We start from the raw sequence: 17,727 nt of genomic DNA on the forward strand, positions 1-17,727 counted from the left end.
AGGCAGCCGATGTCAGCTGGTGTCAAAGAGTATTGGTTAGCATGAAGAATAACATTTTCCTAGCACTACACAATTTTCAGAGTAGATCCATTACAAGTTCCATTTTATTCTTAACAGGAAAAAACTACTCAATGGCTGTGCTATTTATAAGAACTTAAAACACCACCTCTGAAATGTATTTCTTTGAAAGATATGTATTAAACAAAACAAAGCCACACCTTTTATAGATGCATCAGTCCTGGGCTGGTGTGGTTGACTGGTTTCCAGGATGTAGCCTTCACTCACAGGGCTTCTCCAGGTGTTTGGTGAAGCAGAAGATCTCATTCTCAGGGCAATCCCCCGTCAATCAAGCTGATAACAACCAGGTGGTCTTCATCTTTCTCGAACTGGACATGATCGTATCTTTACTGTTCTTGCATTACAATCACATTATTGAATGGCTTTTTATAGACATTGTTAATCAGAGCAATGTGCCAATTTTAACTCACCTAAAATAACACACGTTTAGCACCTGGTGTCTTTATTAAATGACTTGGACTCATCATTATTTTTACCCCAAGAAACACCACCACTCCAATCCTATCTGCTTATTGCTGATGTAAAATTTAACATCAATAGCACTGCATGCAGCATTGATGCTGCTTTTTCAGGTTTTCAAAACACATCAATAATAAAATACCTACAATAAAATCACAACCCTACATTAAAATCTTTTAATGTACAACTATGAACAATTACTAAATTGCAATGTATAATTTAACTAAAAACAGGAAATTTGAATTGCATTGTTCAGAAAAAAACTCTGCATGTATTTATGTTTTATAAACAACTTCAAACGTACACAACCACAATCAATGTTTTCAAAAATACAAGATAAATGCATCCATTGCCAGTATTTGTAAGTAATCTAAATACCACATTATAATATGTGTTCCCTCTACAGAGATAATTTATACATCGATGAAGACTGGGTAACAACAGTACATTATCTAACAATATCTAATTACCTACCATTTTCTGATATCCAAATATTCTCGGGTAGAAATGACAAAAAACAGTTTCTGACTAAGTGCTATGACACAGCGGCAAAAAAAACACTTTTCACCGTGATGCTGCTGTTCACCACCAGAGGATCTTGACATTCTGACAGCCACATGGGAACGCATTTTCTTATGAAACAACATGGCTGTGCCTAATTGGGAACCCTCTATTAAATGCTCATCTGGCTGGTGTGGCGTTCGTCTCAGAAACCCAACAAAAGCCTTACTGCATAGGCACTAACTCATTCTCAGTAAGAGAATAATTTTCTCCTTGTCTCTAGGTGGCCTCATTTCTATCAGCTACTGCACACTTTCCTGATCCCAAAAGGGAGTAAAGAAAGTGTACACTGGTGGTTAAAAGAATGGTCAAACCTCACGCATGGTCACAGTGCTCACCTAAAGAGTTGCTCTTCTTTTTAGCACTCCAGGCATAAATCGTTGTGATTTGGCCCTTACTCTAATACAGATATTTAGGATGACCTTCAGGCTTTCTTAATTCAGTTTCTTTCATGATAGAGTATCTTTGAAACACAGAATCGTCAACTTTGCAATATCGGTTCTGATTTTGACTCCACTGCAGGTTCTTTCCCCACCAGTGTGATCAATACTTGAATGGAAAAATGGGCAAAATCAAATTAACCTGGAAAAAGCAGCTAGGATTGCTGCCTATTCATGACATCTCACACAGACTGAACTGACAAGGCCAAAAAGAGCCCCGTCCTCTGCTTACTCTGCCTGTTCTTGGAACATAAGAGAGAAAATGTTTATACTCTGTCATTTTGGGCAATTATATATAGGAGAAAAACATCGCCACTTGCAAGTCCTTATTTTTTTACAGTTTCTCAGTGTCAGAGTGCAACTATAATAAATAACTTGCTCTTACCAAATGGCAAACGGTGACCTTGCTTTAAACGACACTAAAAAAGAAGAAAATACAAGATAATACACATTTTAAAATTATTTATTTGTGTAGGGTAGGCAGTGTCTGTTGTCTACTCTCACAATTTACATCTCTACTTTAACCTTCGTGTCACCTTAACATACAGCTCCAGATAGCTGACACTCTGGGGCTCGTTTCATAAAGCATCAAATGCCTTAAGTTTTAGATCTGGACACCATTTTCTTAACAAGGTCACTACCTACTGCATCTCCATCACCACACCCTTAATCTCAAGAAACTCCTGAGCATAAAATTAAGCGACTGGCCTCCTGAGTATTTATTACCATCTAGGTTTAGGAAAATAAGGTCTATTATTTTTTCAAATCAACAGGTCATGTTTGAATCATTATCATTTGAAAAGGGCAAGGTAGTGGACAAAAAAAATGGAAAGCTCTGGGCATATGAGAGTCACCAAATATGCTAAAAACATGGACATCCAAACAGGTGCTGGTTATGCATTAATAAACAAATAACATCCCAGCATGGTAAGGGTCATTTAAAAAAATGCTGGACAGGTCGGGCTGCCTACATTTTTGTTAACATGGCTGCTGTAAGAAACCACGTTGATGCTGAAAGAGGGATGATTGTTTGGGCTATTTGGCAGGAGTTTCAGTGACCAAGTCACTTGAACTTATTGATGTTGCACAGCCATTGGTGTATAAGGTGATGTCAGCATGGAACTCCAATGGAAAGCCGTCTTCAGCAATGCGTAACCACAGGTGGAAGGGCATTTTCCAGGATTGTGACGTCTATGCATTCATCTATGCTCATCACACCTGGCGCGGCATGTTTGCAAGTCTGGTGATGCACAGGCAATGGACTGCTGAGCAGTGGAGAAATGCCTTTTTTTTTAGATTAATCATCCTTTACCATGTTTTTGACAAACAGATGTGTGTACACATGGTGCCGACCTAAATAACTCTATAGACCTAAGTGTTTGGTTCCAACAGTGAAGGGTTCTGGTGGTCCTGTAATGTTGTAGGGCACATTCTTCTGGTACGGTCTGGCAACACTCATTCTCTTAGAATTTAAGGTCGACACCGATCTCCACCTAATGGTACTGGATGGATAAACATCACACTGATGTTATCACTATCATTAATCAGGTGTGATTTGATTGTCTTTCTCAATGAAAAATGGTGCTGCATCCCTCCTTTAGACTTCTAGTCACCTGCAGACTCTATTCCACTATTCCACAGTGCAACAAGGCTGTATGTGTTGTCCAGTCGCCATATTAAGTGACTTTATATGACTGTTTCCATTGCTGTTTCCACTACCTGTACCTACACCTTAGATGTACAGTTAATATACAGCTCAAGTATAGCTTGGTTATAATTTCTGTAAAACTGTAATGTGGTTGCAGCAGTCTTTTGTGCCTGTGGTCCCTACAAACACTAGTACAAACTCCCCCCTGTCAGCATTTGTCTTTTCAATCATGCACCCTCCCGTAGCAGCAGTGACAGTTAATAAGAAATGCACCTTAAATTGAATTGTGTTTCTAGAATCCAATTAAAGGGTTAAAAACAATATGTTAAAGGAAATTAAAGAAAACACTAAATATGTTTGCAAAAAATACCTGCATTACATAAAGCTAAAATCAAACCATTGACATCAGGTGGAGATCTATTAATGAATTCAATGAACAAAAGCACATATAGTAGGCCAATTGAAAAAAAAATCATTGGATATATATCCGTTTCTGATTACAATAAACTCAAACAAATATGCAAGTTTGCAGTTTGGCACTGTCTACAAACTTGGGAATATTCTTACAAAATAAATAACCTGTCCAGCTAGAAATGGAAGCAGACGTAAGGAAAAAAAAAAGAACCCATTACACAATGGATATAAAATTATAACTATATAATCACCCTCAAGAAACACTTAACATTTGCTGGAAGCGTTAAAAATATATCATCTTAAAACTTTCAGTGTCAATGCATAAATCACTTTAACTGGGGTACAATTTTTTCCAGATTTCAAACTTCAAAAATGAAAGTTTTTTTCATTTCTTTAGAGAATTCAATGAATGTTGAGAGACAAAGGCGAGCTGCATGGCTTGTTGGAGTGAGTGCTGCATGCAGTATTAAAACTTACTTGGTCCTTCATAGTGTTAAAAGTAAGGTGAAAACAATATAGCTGATCAGAGCTCACTTGTATAGTTCTCAGTTACGTACACTTAACCATCTGCCTGCAGCATTTCCTCAATTTCCTTGTCCCAGGTTTCATCTCTGTTTTCAGATTCTGCCACTACTTCATATTCCTGAAGCTCCTGCTGGAGTTCTTTCTCCCAGTCTGCTGTCTCTTCTGCAGGAAGATGGAAACAACGTTGAAACATTGAAAACTTCAAAAACTCCTCCACTACCAAAGGTAAACTAGAAGAAATGAGACTAGTAGCTATGTTTCGTACTTCAATGAGAAAGAAACTAAAGCCTGAAACACTTAAATAACAGAGTTTAGAAGGCAGGCCTCAACAGTTCTATATAAAGAGGATCAATCTGCTCTTCAAGCTAGATTCAACATATTTTCAGATTGAAATAAGATAAGAAAGGATTGGCTAGGAAGACAAGGCAGGCTGGGGGAGGCACAGTCAGTACTATTGTAGGTGCTGGGTATGGGCCTGCCTGTGGCAGTACTCACCCTCTGGGCCAGAGACGTCTTCTTTCTTATCCAGTACCAGCTGCTCCATCTCCTTCCTCAGGTCTTCCTGGTTTATATCACATGAGTCAAAGGCATCACTGACAAACTCCGAGACTCCTGGACTTGTTGAGATCTCCTCCTCATCCTACAGCAGGAGAACATGGATGGTTTTTCTTGCCCTGACTGTTTCATTACTCACCACTACAGTAGAACAGGTCTAATTCAACTACAAAGCACCAATCCTCCAGTTTTAAATTCTCAAAATAATAAGTTCTTTAGAATAGCCAAGAATGATATAAGTCAACTGCACTTCTATTAAAACTTCCATATAACTGAATGTTGACCAAAGAGAAAAGATAAGGCCTGAAAACAAGCACATTAAAGATCCCCCCCCCTTCTTCCAGATAAGAAAGTGAAGCACTTTCACAGAACAACGCCACATTTCACAGAAACAATTTAATCAGATAGTATTTCTACTCCTGAGTATGATAAATTTATGTTTTGTCTCCCTTAAAATTCATCTAATCTTCTCAGGACACACAATCAAATATTTCAGAGCTTTTAATCCTTACTCTCAATGGATTTCTAGCACAACATGGCCGATAAAGTGATCTTATCTTATTTCTTTGGTGTAAAATACTTACTAAACTTGCAACGGTAGTTATAAGTAACTTCTATTTCATGAACTAAAATCGTGTTTCAAACAATTAATCTTTAAAATATATCCATTTATTAAAATATGGATAAACTTTTATAATCCATTTGATACTTAAATTCCTTTGACAGCAAATTGTTCTTTTATTTTAAACAAAGGGTTCTTGCAGTATCACTTAGTACACTATTACGGTTTATTAAATACTATTACTAATATAATAAATACTATTATACACTTGCAAATGCAAAGCTTTGTATACACTACTGTTTTTATGAAGATGGCAGTTAATCTTTCAGCAGTTGTTCTGTCCAGAGCCTAAGGCTGAAGCAACACTTTGGACAGAAGCAAAGACTCCTGCAACTGCAGCATGTCGAATCACAATTGTTTTTTCATAACTTGTGCATTTCATTGACTCTTGTCACATCTAGGGATAAAGAGAACTAGAAAGATAGAAGATAACTATACTTCCACACCACATCCATTATCCTTTACCTCATTTGGCTTCGGTTTGCTATTGATGGCAGTGGGTGGTGTTTTGGGTCTTATAGTTTCTGAAAAGCAAAAAGAAACACAGACTGTGTGTGACTGTCCTGAAGAGTTTTTCTGAGTGTCTGCTGAAAGAGCAGCTAAGCAAAGCCACAACTTGCCCAGCTGTACTTTTTTCTTCTTTCTGCCTACTGTTGCAAATTGCATTATGGAACTAGAGAGGGGGACTACGATGACAATGAGGCATCCACTAGAGGTCGCAATGTAAAATATTGAAAAGGCTGTATTGTAATAGGTCACCTGATGTAATAAGAGCAGCTGATTGTATAATAAATATTAACTGCAATGTTGGGATGTGATCTGTATATCATGACTCTATCCTTCACTCTGGTCAGTCAGAGTATGCCGTAGTCAGTGTTGTGGCTGGCCACTCTGTCAATAAATGTTGTGTAGAGCAGAGGTCCTATTTTGTTTAAGCACCTTGCATAATAAATCCAGGAACCACTCTTGGACCTTTTCTCTATTTCTGTGTTGAGTGGTTACTGCTAGAAGGCACATAAATCTATGCTACCACATTCCACATTCACAAAAAAGTCATATGTACAGTAACACATGTTTTTCAAAGCCATCTTAAACCTTGAACAAAGTTGGAATTGAAAATTTCAAAAGGTCTGATTAGCAAATTCCAGCGGCCTACAGAAGGCCATCTTCAGAAAACTCCAGCTGGTCACACTGTATGGACAGAGAGCAGCTCTGCGTTTGCCTGCATAACTCTTCAGGAATTAACTATCCAATAGGAATGTCTTTTCAAATCAATTGCACGTATTAGGCAAGAAAACACAAAAGTAAAAGTATTGTTAGAAAGCAATGTTTAAAACAAACAGTTCTAGAAATTCAGCCTATTATTATGGGTGGTGAGTTTTTCTATCTTCTAAAAACCATTTACAGGCGGTGTTAGATATAAAAAAACAGTATCTGAACATTTTCACGTATATTTAAATCCTTCACAAAACCAGTTTAAAAACTTGACAACTGTTTTGCTCATTTGGATTCGTCTTTTAAGATTTCTCGACTGCTACCGCTAGCCTCTTCCAGCCCAGTACGTGGCCCTACAGCAGCTGGCGAGCCTGATCACAGACAGGTACCTGTCAGGCGGACGTCTTCAGGGCTGACACTGCTCTTCTCCTCTTCCTTCCTGTCCGCAGCCTGCTGCTGTGCAGCCAGGGCAGTGAGCTGAGCCGACTGCTTTATCAGAGAGACACGGTAGAAATAATTCCTCCAGAAGACCTCCTCTTTTACGCTACAGGAGACAAAAGAAAAACAATACAAAAATAAGCCCAAATATTCTTAAGTGAAACTAATATTTTTCACAGAACAGAGATGTAAATATTAAACAACAATAATTACAAGCACTATGTGTAAGGGTATTATAATGAAAAGAATGATACTACATCCTAGACGCCGAGAGCAATGAATACTTTTCAGTAAACTGGAGTTAAGACTCACTGACTGCTAAATACTGTTTTAAAAGGCAGCTGGAAAATACACACCAAAAATGGAGCCCTCCTTGTGCAGAAACACATGCAAATCAAACCATAAGAAGAACCCTCGAAAATGATCTGGCCAAAAGTAAAATGAGATTTGCTAATTGTGCACACGGATCTTCTGTCTGTGAACAGGTTCATTTTGTACAGGCTAGCAAGATACAGGGCATATGAGGAAAATATAGTATAAGAATGAAGAAGTGTTCAAGTTACTAACCCTTGCACTGTAGATGATGATTAAGATCACAAACAAATTACATACATACTGTATGAGCCGTCTCAGGTAATATGGACATTATCAGAACCAAACACTACCAGACCGGGTTTTTTTTACATTACACAGATCAGTAGGGTTTGCTAAGTGTCATGTGTAGAAAGCCTATAATACAAGCCCACTTGGATAAGGAATAACTAGCCATAACAAAAAGGGTGAGAGGTCCCTAAGGGAAGTTAGACAAAGCTCTTGGAGTTTTAACGCAAAAGTTACTTGAAAAGGATGCTAAATTACAAAATTACAAATTACAAAAGAGGAACATCTTTATTTCCACCAGCGGAGAGCTGGTAAGTGAAATGTTCGGTCAGTAAAAGCATGTTGCTTACTGCTTAGGAACCAGGTCGAAACGCATCCTGTTGAGCAGCTCGTCCTCCTGGAGCATCACCAGCGCGATGGGGAACATCTGATTGAAGTCAAAGTGATACTGCACTCCTGCAGGAGGGTCTCGTAGAAAGTTTCTCCTGTCCTGAAACACAGAGGGAGCTAAACCTCAGTTTAGGGGACACACTTCTTCAGAAGGAAATGCTGTATTTTGCTTTGCTCTTCATAGAGGTAACAGGTACTTCCACAAACATCTATGCACTTTCTAACCACTTTTTCTACAGGGCTACAGGGTCCTGGGGAAGACAGAGCCTATCCCAGTAAACAACGGGCACAAGCCAGGATACACCCTGGATGCTGAATATCCAAGTATCCAGGATGCCCATTTATTGCAGGGCACACACAGGCACAAACGGAGACACACTCATGCCACATTTCCCAGAAAGCAATTAATCTACCAGCATGTGTCTGGACTGTGGGGTGAAACCAGAGCACCATGAGAAGACAGGGAGAACATACAAACACAGACAGCACCCAGGAATTGAACCCAGGGCCCCAGTGCTGCCAGGTAAGAATGCTAACCACTGCACCACTGTGCCGGCCACTTCTACAAACATTCTAATTGCAAAATACAATTTCAAATTTGTTTATTGATTATAGTGTTTCTGAATCCATGCGTCTTGCCCATTTCTGTCTGTCTAGTTTTGTCATGGCCTCATTAAAGAATAGCAAATGAAGGCTGAAAGTGGCTCAGCCAGCCAGAGCTGAAGTTAAACCTTATAACTCAGATGCCGCTGATTGGAGCATGGGCTATAGCATTAGCTGGCGGTGACAGGCGTTTCCCCACAAACCACCAAAAACCATCTGAGTATCCTCAGGGCCAACAGGGCTCTCGACCAAAGCTCAGTGTCAGTTCTCCTGTGAGGAACTATAGCTCTGACAGATAGGCATGTCAGAGGTACGCAGGCACAGTTCACATTCTCCTTGGAGAGTACAAGAGTGGTAATGGTAAGATGACTGGTCGGTGTCAATTCAAACTGTTGCATATAAAATAGAAAGTAGTGCGATTCCATTTTTTTAAAAGCTTAGAATAGGCCTGGACTATTTCTCAGTTTGCTCAGTAAGTATATCATTCCCACTCTAGGAAAGGACTTCAATCTTTTGTTCTGTACTCACTGCTGATAAAGCCAGAATCTGCTGTTGAATTGTTTCCTCTTCACTGTAACCGACCCAAGGAGGAACAGCAGTGTCTTCAAAAAGGATTGAAAAGTAGAAAGTTAATAAACTGCATTTTTTAAAAGAAAATTGAATGATTACTCCTTGAAGTTGTAAAATGCTTTTTCTCTCCGAAGCACAAGCATGCACAATTTTAACAGCACAGTTAAATTCTGTATGGCAAAATAGAACATTTTGCCCTTTACGTACAGATATATACAAAACTGCCACTCACCTGTCCTTTTTGCATTCTTTTCTTGTACAAACTTTTCTTGTTCTTTCTGAAAATCTCCTAATATCGTCTGAGGAAAAAAAAGAATCTTCTCTTACATTGTTATCTTGGTTGATTTTTCCTGCAAGCAGTGCCATAGAGTTGGAATGATTACAGAATTAGATTAATGAATGAGGTGGGAGCACTGGAAGCAAAAATTTAATATAACTATTTCCACATTTCTAGCTAATTTAGATGCATTGCTTCCACACATCAATGAGTTGTTGGGAAGAATTCCATACTGATATGAATTTCAGCAAAAAAAGACAAGCCTACATTATTTAATAAAAGAGCTGGGAGAGGCAAAACAAACTAATTAATTTTAACATGCATCACAGAAGAAGACAAAAATTGGAGAAAACAAAACCTTCTAATCTAAATGTAGTAAAGTAACAATATAAAGTTAAGAACTCCATGAAGAGGTTCTGAACGACCCACGTGCTGCCCTTCTTCCACGAGAACTGCAAGGGGCAGAGAGTGGTTTGGAGATCAAATGTCGGAAGCTGGGCTCGGATTTTTCCCAACTTAAAAAAAAATAATTCAATTTGATTTTTAACTGGTAATCTTCATTTTAATTTACTTCATTCCTTACACTTTTAGAGCACTTTTCTGGACACTCGACTCAAAGCATTTTACAGATAATTAGGACTCTCTTCCACCAGCACCTGGATGATGTGACGGCAGCTATCGGTGGGGAGGAGAACAGAGTGATAAAGCCAATTCAATTCATAGATGGGGATCATTAGGAAGCTGTGATTGGTAAATGCCAATGGGAAATTGGGCCAGGACACCAGGGTAACACCTTTTTCGAGAAAAACCCTGTTTTTTTTAATAACCACAGAGAGTCAGGACCTCATCCAAAGGTCGGCGCCTTTTTACAGTATCGTATCTCCGTCACTATACTGGGGCATTAGGACCCACACAGGCCCCCTACTGGCCCCACTAACACCTCTTCCAGCAGCAGCCTTAGTTTTTCCCAGGAGGTCTCCCATCCGGGTACTGACCAGGCTCACACCTGCTGAGCTTCAGTGGGCTGCCAGCTGTGAGCTGCAGGGTGATATGGCTGCTGGCAGTTTTCACCACATGTGGCCAAGTGCCATGTTCAGACTCTTCACAAGTGCCTCCTACATGGCAAACTGGCAGGTACAACACTGTTACATTGACAGGCAAAGCAAAAGCACTGACGTTTGAATAGGTGTAAGCAGCAGACAGAAGGACTACCTTATCAATAATGCCGTCAATATTTCCTTCTTCCACGCTTTTTTTAATGGTCTGTGCAGTCTCCACTACTGAGTCTGAGATCTTTTTTGTGGCAGTGCTAGCAAAATTGTACAGGTATCCTAAAAGAAACAAAAGACAAAGAAAACAGCCTCAGTGGTCCTTGTACATTTTCGAAATATTGTGTGCTACTCTGCTTATTGCTGGCAGCAGAAATGTCTGTATTCTTTAGGTTTATCTTCTCTGCCACAAATAATTATTCTTCATAAGAGAGCAGTTTTAACATGTGTTACAAGTTTTCAGTAAAATGCACATGGGGCTGTACACAGTCCCCCAAACAATGGAAATCAACATAGCTGTATATTCCTATTTAGTATTCAACAGATAATTTTAAGGACACATTTTACACATACAGATGTATAACAGAATACAGACTGTCATTTAATTTAGACACTTTTTAAGAAAAATAAACAAATCTCGCATGGTAGTTAACTGTTTTATTATCATTCTGATGAACTGGCCAAAATGAATGACTTTGACTCGAATGTGTTTGTTGCCTAAGCGTTAGTGAGAGAGTTTCTGAGGTGATGAGGTGATTGAACCTGTTGAATTCAACTATGGTGAACACCAAGAAGAACACAGAAATACGTGCCCCACTCATCAAGGCAACAAGACAACAAAGCCTCTTATGTGCACTCGGTATGTCAGTGGCCTCATTTTATTACCTAGAGCAGACTTGCCATCAGTGGAGCCTAGTCCTCTTCAGTGGTGTTTTTTGTAGACCTATCTAATAGATGTCAGAGAGTGTGGCAAAGATGTGCATGATGACATGCTAAAAGTTGTGCACAAAAGACAATCTGATGAGGAAGTCCAAGAGTGATGGTCTGGGCAGGAGTGTATAGCTGCTACAGAACTCTACTTGTAGTGATGGATGTCAGCCTGATGTTATGGCGCCAAACCTTTCACGTTCTGAGAACTCATTTGCTGCCCTTCCTGTGAGCTCATTCTGAAATCATATCACTGCAGCAGGACATTATGCCTGATATAAGGCAACACTTTTTTTGGGAAAAAAACAGAGCCTATCCCAGCAAAAAATGGGCACAGTGTAGGATAAACCCTTGATGGGATGCCAGTCCACCACAAGACACAAACAGAAAATCGCACTCTGAGACCAGGGCCCATTTTGCCAGAAGCTTATTAACTCACCTGTATGTCTTTGGATTGTGGGAGGAAACGGGAGCCACCAGAGAGAACTCGCTTGAACACAGGGAGAACATGCAAACTCCACCCAGATAGTGCCCTGGGAATTGAACTCGGGGCCCCAGTGCTGAGAGGCAGCAATGCTAACCACTGCACAGTGTCGGCTCTCTTTGATCGTTTTCCTACTTACAACTTTGCGGTTTTGTTGCAGTTAAAACTGAGACATTCTCATTTCGACTTTCAGTGCGATAATCTCAATAGAACTAAACAATAACTGACAGGACCTTAAGCAAATGCTATTTGTGTCGCGATAAAGAGCTAAAATAAACGAGCAATAAATCACACCCACTCCTGCCAACGAAACCCCGGACACGTAGGAAAGGAGTGCGCTGTGTTTTCCGTGCGGGTGCAGTGATCTTACCGCTCAGCCCTCTGGCCTGCTGGATGAGCTCCTCCGCCGGGTCACTCTCCTGCTTCACACTCCTCTCCTGCTTGTTTCCTTCACTTTCCCCCTCTTCGCTTTCCTTCCCCTCGCACCTCTCGACATCTTTAGGAGTTTCCTCTGACTTCACACTGGCGGGGTTCTCCAGACCTAACCACGACCCCCAGCCCTTGAACATTGTCGTTATTTTTTTTAATGCCGTATATTACCGATGAATTAACACAATATCGCCTCGCCGTGTTTACTCTGCTCGCGTCCAGTCCCGAACGTCACCAGGAAATGTATGGCTTGTTGACTTCCGCGTTGCAATGACGTCAGGGGTCAAACAATTTTGTCCCTTTAATCGCCCCTTAGACAAGTATCTCTACGAGTTTATATGACACAACCATATTCAAACGGATTTTTTACTCGTGTTATGTTCTGTGCGAAAGCTTGATGGGTTTATAGTACTCAGGAGAAAAATATGGGGAATCTACAGATCCGATAGGAACTGTTTTTTTCAGGATTTCGATTTGTAAAAAACACATGGAAAAATTAAAATACCACTCCCCATAGTTCAATATATCTGCAGAAAACACGGAACATCGCCAGTCACCTGTTGTTTAAAATGAAAAGTTCATCTGTATGTTCCTTCTGCTCCGTACTACTGCCCCGCAACCGACCAGAACTGTACCAGTACCAAAGCTACAATTGGTTTATTCCATGCTGAAAAGAGAAGAAAAACGCAACGTTTCGGCCGTGGAGCCTTCTTCAGGTGTGAGAAAGACAGGGCAGTACGCAAAGGTAATGTAGCATAGGAGAACAAAAGCTGGGAGAACTACAGTACCAAAGCTGACAGCACATCGCTAAAACTATAATTTTAGCATTCAGAAATGAAAACATTTACATTTCTTTTAAATATGCTTTAAATGTTAAGAATATTTACCCATCTAATTGTTTACTACTGTAATATCCATTTCAATTCAAAATTCAACATACTTTACTCATCCCCAAGGGGGGCAATTTTTGGTGCAACACACACACAAAACATTTTGAAGAAAGAAAAGTATGCATAGATTAAAAACGGCAAACGGACCACAGAAGTGATTGAAAGTAACAGTGTTTATATTTAGGAAGGTATTAGTACCTGCACATTTGTGTGTGGGGGTGCTGTTCAATAGACCTCATGTTGATAAGACTACTTTACAGCCATTGTTTGCAAGCCCATGAAAACGTCTTCCTGAAGGCAAAAGTTCAAAAGACTGTGAAAGATGTGAGATGGGTCTTCAGTGATGGCCCAGGCCTTCCTCAGGGTCTGCTGGGCATACAGCTGTGCCAGGGGTCTTAAAGGCTCACCGGGGACTTTAGAGCTCAGGTTTAAAACATTCTGAAAGTGTTTTTTTTTCTTTGTGACTGAATGTATTGAACCAACAAACATAAGAAGAGGTTAAAATACTTCAGATAAAAGAACTAAAAAATGTTGAAAGAATTCCATTTTGGACTCCAAAGAAACTCAGTTTTCTCAGACCATATCAGCGCCGCTGGAACTTCATCACAATGACATCTGTGTTCTCAGTGGACTTTAGTTTATCGTCAAACACAGTGCCCATATATTTGTAACTGTGGACAATACCAGTAGACCCACTATTGTGGATTGGTCGTAGGTTTTTGGTTTCCCTAAATTGTCTGTGTGTTTGTGTGCGCCCCTATAATACCTAGCTAAATAACTAACTAAATGATTTTATGATAATGAATGGATATATCATAAAAAAACAATATTTTCATCCTGATTTTCTCTTTTTTATGCATGTCAAAAAGGGTGTTACAGTGGCTCTGTGGCTAAGGATCTGCACCTGTGGCTGGAAGTTTGCTGGTTCATATCCTGTGGCTGGCAGAGGAATCCTACTCCATTTGGCCCCTGAGCAAGGGCCTTAACTGCTCCAGGGGTGCTGTATAAATGGCTGACCCTGTGCTCTGACCCCAAGCTTCTCTTCCTGTCTGTGTGTTTCATGGAGAGCAAGTTGGGGTATGTGAAAAAGACGCTCCTCATACAAGAAATTGTACATGGCCAATAAAGTGATCCAAAATATTTCAACACAAGTGTGAAGACTATAGTTTTGTAATGATATCTGTCTGCCATTTTTTGGTAATATACAATGAAGGAAAATAAAAAATAAATAAATGTGTGTTTATATTATTGGATATGAAGATACAGATTTGAAGGAAAACTACTGTCGACGATACTCTTTGTGTAATAGTCGTCGTCTAATGCGGTTGTGACAGATAAGCAGGGCTGAGCCTTGTCTCCATGGAAACCGGGAATGTATACACGATGGTGCGTGGCTTGACCCGGAAGTAGCTGTTACTTAGTAACACTGGTGGTGGAGGATAAGGGCAACAGAAGCTGAATTCGGATTCAGCTTCGGGAATCCCTTTGTTTCTAGAAGGACTCTCATTTAAGTCGCAGTTGCATTTTATTTGACCTGTTTTAATTCTTAACGAATCATTAGTTATTCTTGAAACATTTGGTAAGCGTCATGTTAGTATTAGAAAATATATATTAGCAACTCACAAGGCTTGAGCACATTAGTGTACGTAAGACCTTAAGTGCTCAAGGAGGCATTTTTAACACAGTTCAGTTTCTATTTCGAGAATTAATAGCCAGTCACGTTTAAAAGGATTACCCCACTTAAGATATTTTCATGTCACGTCCATTTCACAATTACAAATTATTTGTTCTAAACGCATAACCTGTGTTTCTATAACCTACGTGGATAATCTGGCCGGATTTAGCATTATTGTCTTTACCTCAGGTCAGCGGGATGGAGCAGGACCGTACAATAGTGTCACTTTAGTATTACATTGTGTGAAGCAATTACTCGCTTCTTCATCTTATCTGTTATGTACCGGGGCTGTTAACACATAATGGCCGCGCTTGTTCTGATGGGTAGAGCAGGTCCCCACTGATGTGTACGTAATGTATAGCGCTTTTCTGGGAAACTTTGAGATTAAAAAGGAGGCAAATAAACAAAAGGAATTAGGTTTAGTGGAATGTGTTTCAGTTACCCATTAGAAATTAGCTTATTTGTAGGGAAACGATCTGCGAATTTATTTTTTGAAAGTTTTCTCGCAATGCCTTGTCACCACTCATTTCTTTTTCCAACTCCAGAGTAGGTTGGTCTTTCAGCAGTACCGGCACGGCGAAGCGCGGCCGCTAGAGGGCGCGCCGCGCCCTGTGCGCAGGTACTTCATGCCGCGCCTCTGCTGGCCGGACCAGGTACCTGCTGCCTGTGCCTGTGCAGTCCGCCGGCAGACTTGTGGAACCAGTCCTCTGCTTTTGCTCCGCTCCGTTTGTCACTTTATTATATTTTTTTTTGTCAGCCGGGAGGGGAGAAAAATGGAGAAGGTAGAAAACAACACATAATTTCGCCTTTGAGGGATTGCTGAACTCACCTTAGGGAGGGGAGAGAGGATTAGAAGCAAGGGAGCCGGTGAGGCGAGACCGAAGCGATCCTGCGGGAAGCGTGCTGAAGAAATGCCATTCCGCCTGTTGATACAAAAGGCAGATGAAAGCGGAGCTGGCTTGTGGTGTTGGGAAGCTCTCTAGTTCACGTCGGTTTCGATGACTGGCCGAAAGGGAGCCGGGACCGTCTCATTTCCCCCAAGCGAAGGGCGAGACTTTTGTGTTTTTGTTGGCTGGATCTCGGGATATTTCAGGTGAAGCTCATGTCAATAATTCGCAGCTCCTGAAAACCATTGTTATCGTATTTAACCACAGAGGATATTTTTTTAAAGAAAGAGAAGACAGCGATTCCTTTCCCTCGGTTCAGGTGAAAGTATTTTTTTTAAAAAAAATTTGGCGACAGATGTCGCTTGGAAGTGTTTGAATCCGTGGGATAGACCCGGAGAGGCAGGATTTGTTTGGCTGAAGTGGGGGAGATTTCTGAGGGGACAAATGCACCAGCCTCCCAACATGCTGCTGCTTTGTAATCTTTTATTTTAAGAGCCTTAAGTGTCTGGGCTGTGGACAGGTGTTAGCACAGTTCTGGTCGGACGCAGATCGTTTTGGGAGGGCTTGCCGTCCTCTTTGTGTGGTCCAGGAGAGGGACCGGGACCTCCTGACCAACGGCGACTTTTTTTTTTGTTGGGTTTTTTTTTGTCTTCTGTCAGATGAATTGTGTCTTGTGAAAACGAGGTGCGCTCATTTTTTTCCCCCCACGCCGACCGGCCGATCGACTGGGATCCCCCCCCCCCTCCCCCGAGAAGCATGGACGCGCTAGATCCCAGGAGCGACCCGCGGCTGACGGGGAAGGATCACAGAGCGGCGCCGGGCATTTTCCACCAGGACGCGGAGATCCTGGGGGCGGCGGAGCCGAGGGACGGCGATGGCGAAGCAGGCAGGCTGGTGAAGGCTCTCCTGACAGGCGGGGCGCCATGGGGATTTACTCTGAAGGGGGGTCGGGAGCACCAGGAGCCGCTGCTGATCACGAAGGTGAGGTGGGGGCTGCCACAGACCGCGACTAAGCATCTGAACCGCGTATAGCCCGGGCGGCGTGGGGCGTGATGGCGTGCCCCGACACCGGTCCGTGTGGCCCTGCTGTCAACAGGGCGTCCCTGCCTCCCTTGATCTGACGGTGACACCATCGCCACCACAGGTGGGGGTGGATGTACGGGTCGTTGTTCGCTTCACGGGTCTCGTCTCCCGATTTCGTCTTTATTTCACCCAACTCTTTGGCCCACCGCTGTAGATTTACTTCGTGGACACCAACAAGCAAATTGAAAATGAGCAATTTTACTTCACATCCCACAGCCGAGTTGTGAATATTTAGCATTTCCGCGTTGATGGCTAAATCTTTTAATACCAGGGAAGCTGCCGCCTTTCACCTTCTTCGTTATGTCTTTCACAAGACCAGAATAGTGTTGTTTTCACAGCTAAAATGAACAAGGGTATTAACAGTTTAATGTTCAGTTTGAAAATGTTAGTAGTTTAATGAAGACCCACGTATTTTTTATAGTTTTTTGTAACTAATGCTGTATAAAGGTCACAGTACTGTACTCTCTTCAGTGTAGGTTTTTTTTAGGAACAAGTAATAGGTTTATTCCATGCTGAAAAGAGAAGAAAGAAAACGCAACGTTTAGGCTGTGGAGCCTTCAGGGAGTTGAGAATGTTTCCCATTGTGAACTTACTCGTATCTTTAAACGTGCTTCAGTGTGATGCAGAATTTCCAGTACAGTTAAAATCCGGTTCAAGTGAAAGATGGTACTCTTAATTTACACTTTGCTTGTGTCTTCTCACATGGTGCTTTGCATGAAAGCTGGGGGGAAAGTGTGCTGTGCAGTATTTGGAGGAAAGACCTGATATCATTAGATAGCTCTGTACTGCTCTCTGCATAGCGAATGTTTGAGGCATGCTTAAATCGTATTTCAAGACTAGTCAGAGAACAAATTTGTGTTTAATATTTAGCTGTCAGTAGAAGTACTTGAAGGATATTAGATTGTTTT

General features: G+C 41.1%; 2 protein-coding genes across 4 annotated transcripts in view; one reads left to right on the plus strand and one right to left on the minus strand.

The window, feature by feature from the left end:
- Positions 1-300: 300 nt before the first annotated feature.
- Positions 301-12,556, minus strand: syap1 (synapse associated protein 1). Of its 2 annotated transcripts, XM_088913667.1 has the most exons (11): positions 12,226-12,556; positions 10,608-10,726; positions 9,351-9,417; positions 9,077-9,150; positions 7,906-8,045; positions 6,907-7,061; positions 5,768-5,826; positions 4,621-4,765; positions 4,158-4,287; positions 1,924-1,957; positions 301-386 (listed from the first exon to the last, which is right to left on the minus strand). In XM_088913667.1, the coding sequence occupies exons 1-9, from the start codon at positions 12,422-12,424 to the stop codon at positions 4,160-4,162; spliced, it is 1,086 nt and encodes a 361-aa protein (XP_088769793.1). In that variant the 5' UTR covers positions 12,425-12,556; the 3' UTR covers positions 301-386; positions 1,924-1,957; positions 4,158-4,159. The 2 variants fall into 2 exon arrangements, with proteins under 2 accessions (XP_088769793.1, XP_088769792.1); XM_088913666.1 differs by lacking the exons at positions 301-386; positions 1,924-1,957 and having other exon boundaries at positions 1,986-4,287.
- A 3,860-nt stretch (positions 12,557-16,416) lies between these two features.
- Positions 16,417-17,727, plus strand: part of shroom2a (shroom family member 2a) — an 80,084-nt gene continuing 78,773 nt past the window's right edge. The window contains exon 1 of one of the 2 annotated variants that reach the window (XM_088914683.1): positions 16,417-16,717. In XM_088914683.1, coding sequence (XP_088770809.1) covers positions 16,493-16,717 — 225 coding nt within the window. In that variant the 5' untranslated portion in view covers positions 16,417-16,492. The remainder of the gene's footprint in view (positions 16,718-17,727) is intronic. The other variant, XM_088914681.1, reaches the window with a different exon arrangement.

The sequence above is a fragment of the Atractosteus spatula genome, chromosome 4 (assembly GCF_055471065.1).
Source record: "Atractosteus spatula isolate fAtrSpa1 chromosome 4, fAtrSpa1.hap1, whole genome shotgun sequence".
Classification (NCBI taxonomy): Eukaryota; Metazoa; Chordata; class Actinopteri; order Semionotiformes; family Lepisosteidae; genus Atractosteus; species Atractosteus spatula.

What these genes read in the sequence shown, in the direction of transcription:
- syap1 (XM_088913667.1), bottom strand. Translation starts at nt 12,424, where the DNA reads ATGTTCAAGGGCTGGGGGTCGTGGTTAGGTCTGGAGAACCCCGCCAGT. An exon ending in TTGACGGCATTATTGATAAG is followed by an intron (nt 9,418 to 10,607) that starts GTAGTCCTTCTG and finishes TTTTTTCCTCAG; the next exon opens with ACGATATTAGGAGATTTTCA. An exon ending in TGAAGACGTCCGCCTGACAG is followed by an intron (nt 5,827 to 6,906) that starts GTACCTGTCTGT and finishes TTTGCTTTTCAG; the next exon opens with AAACTATAAGACCCAAAACA.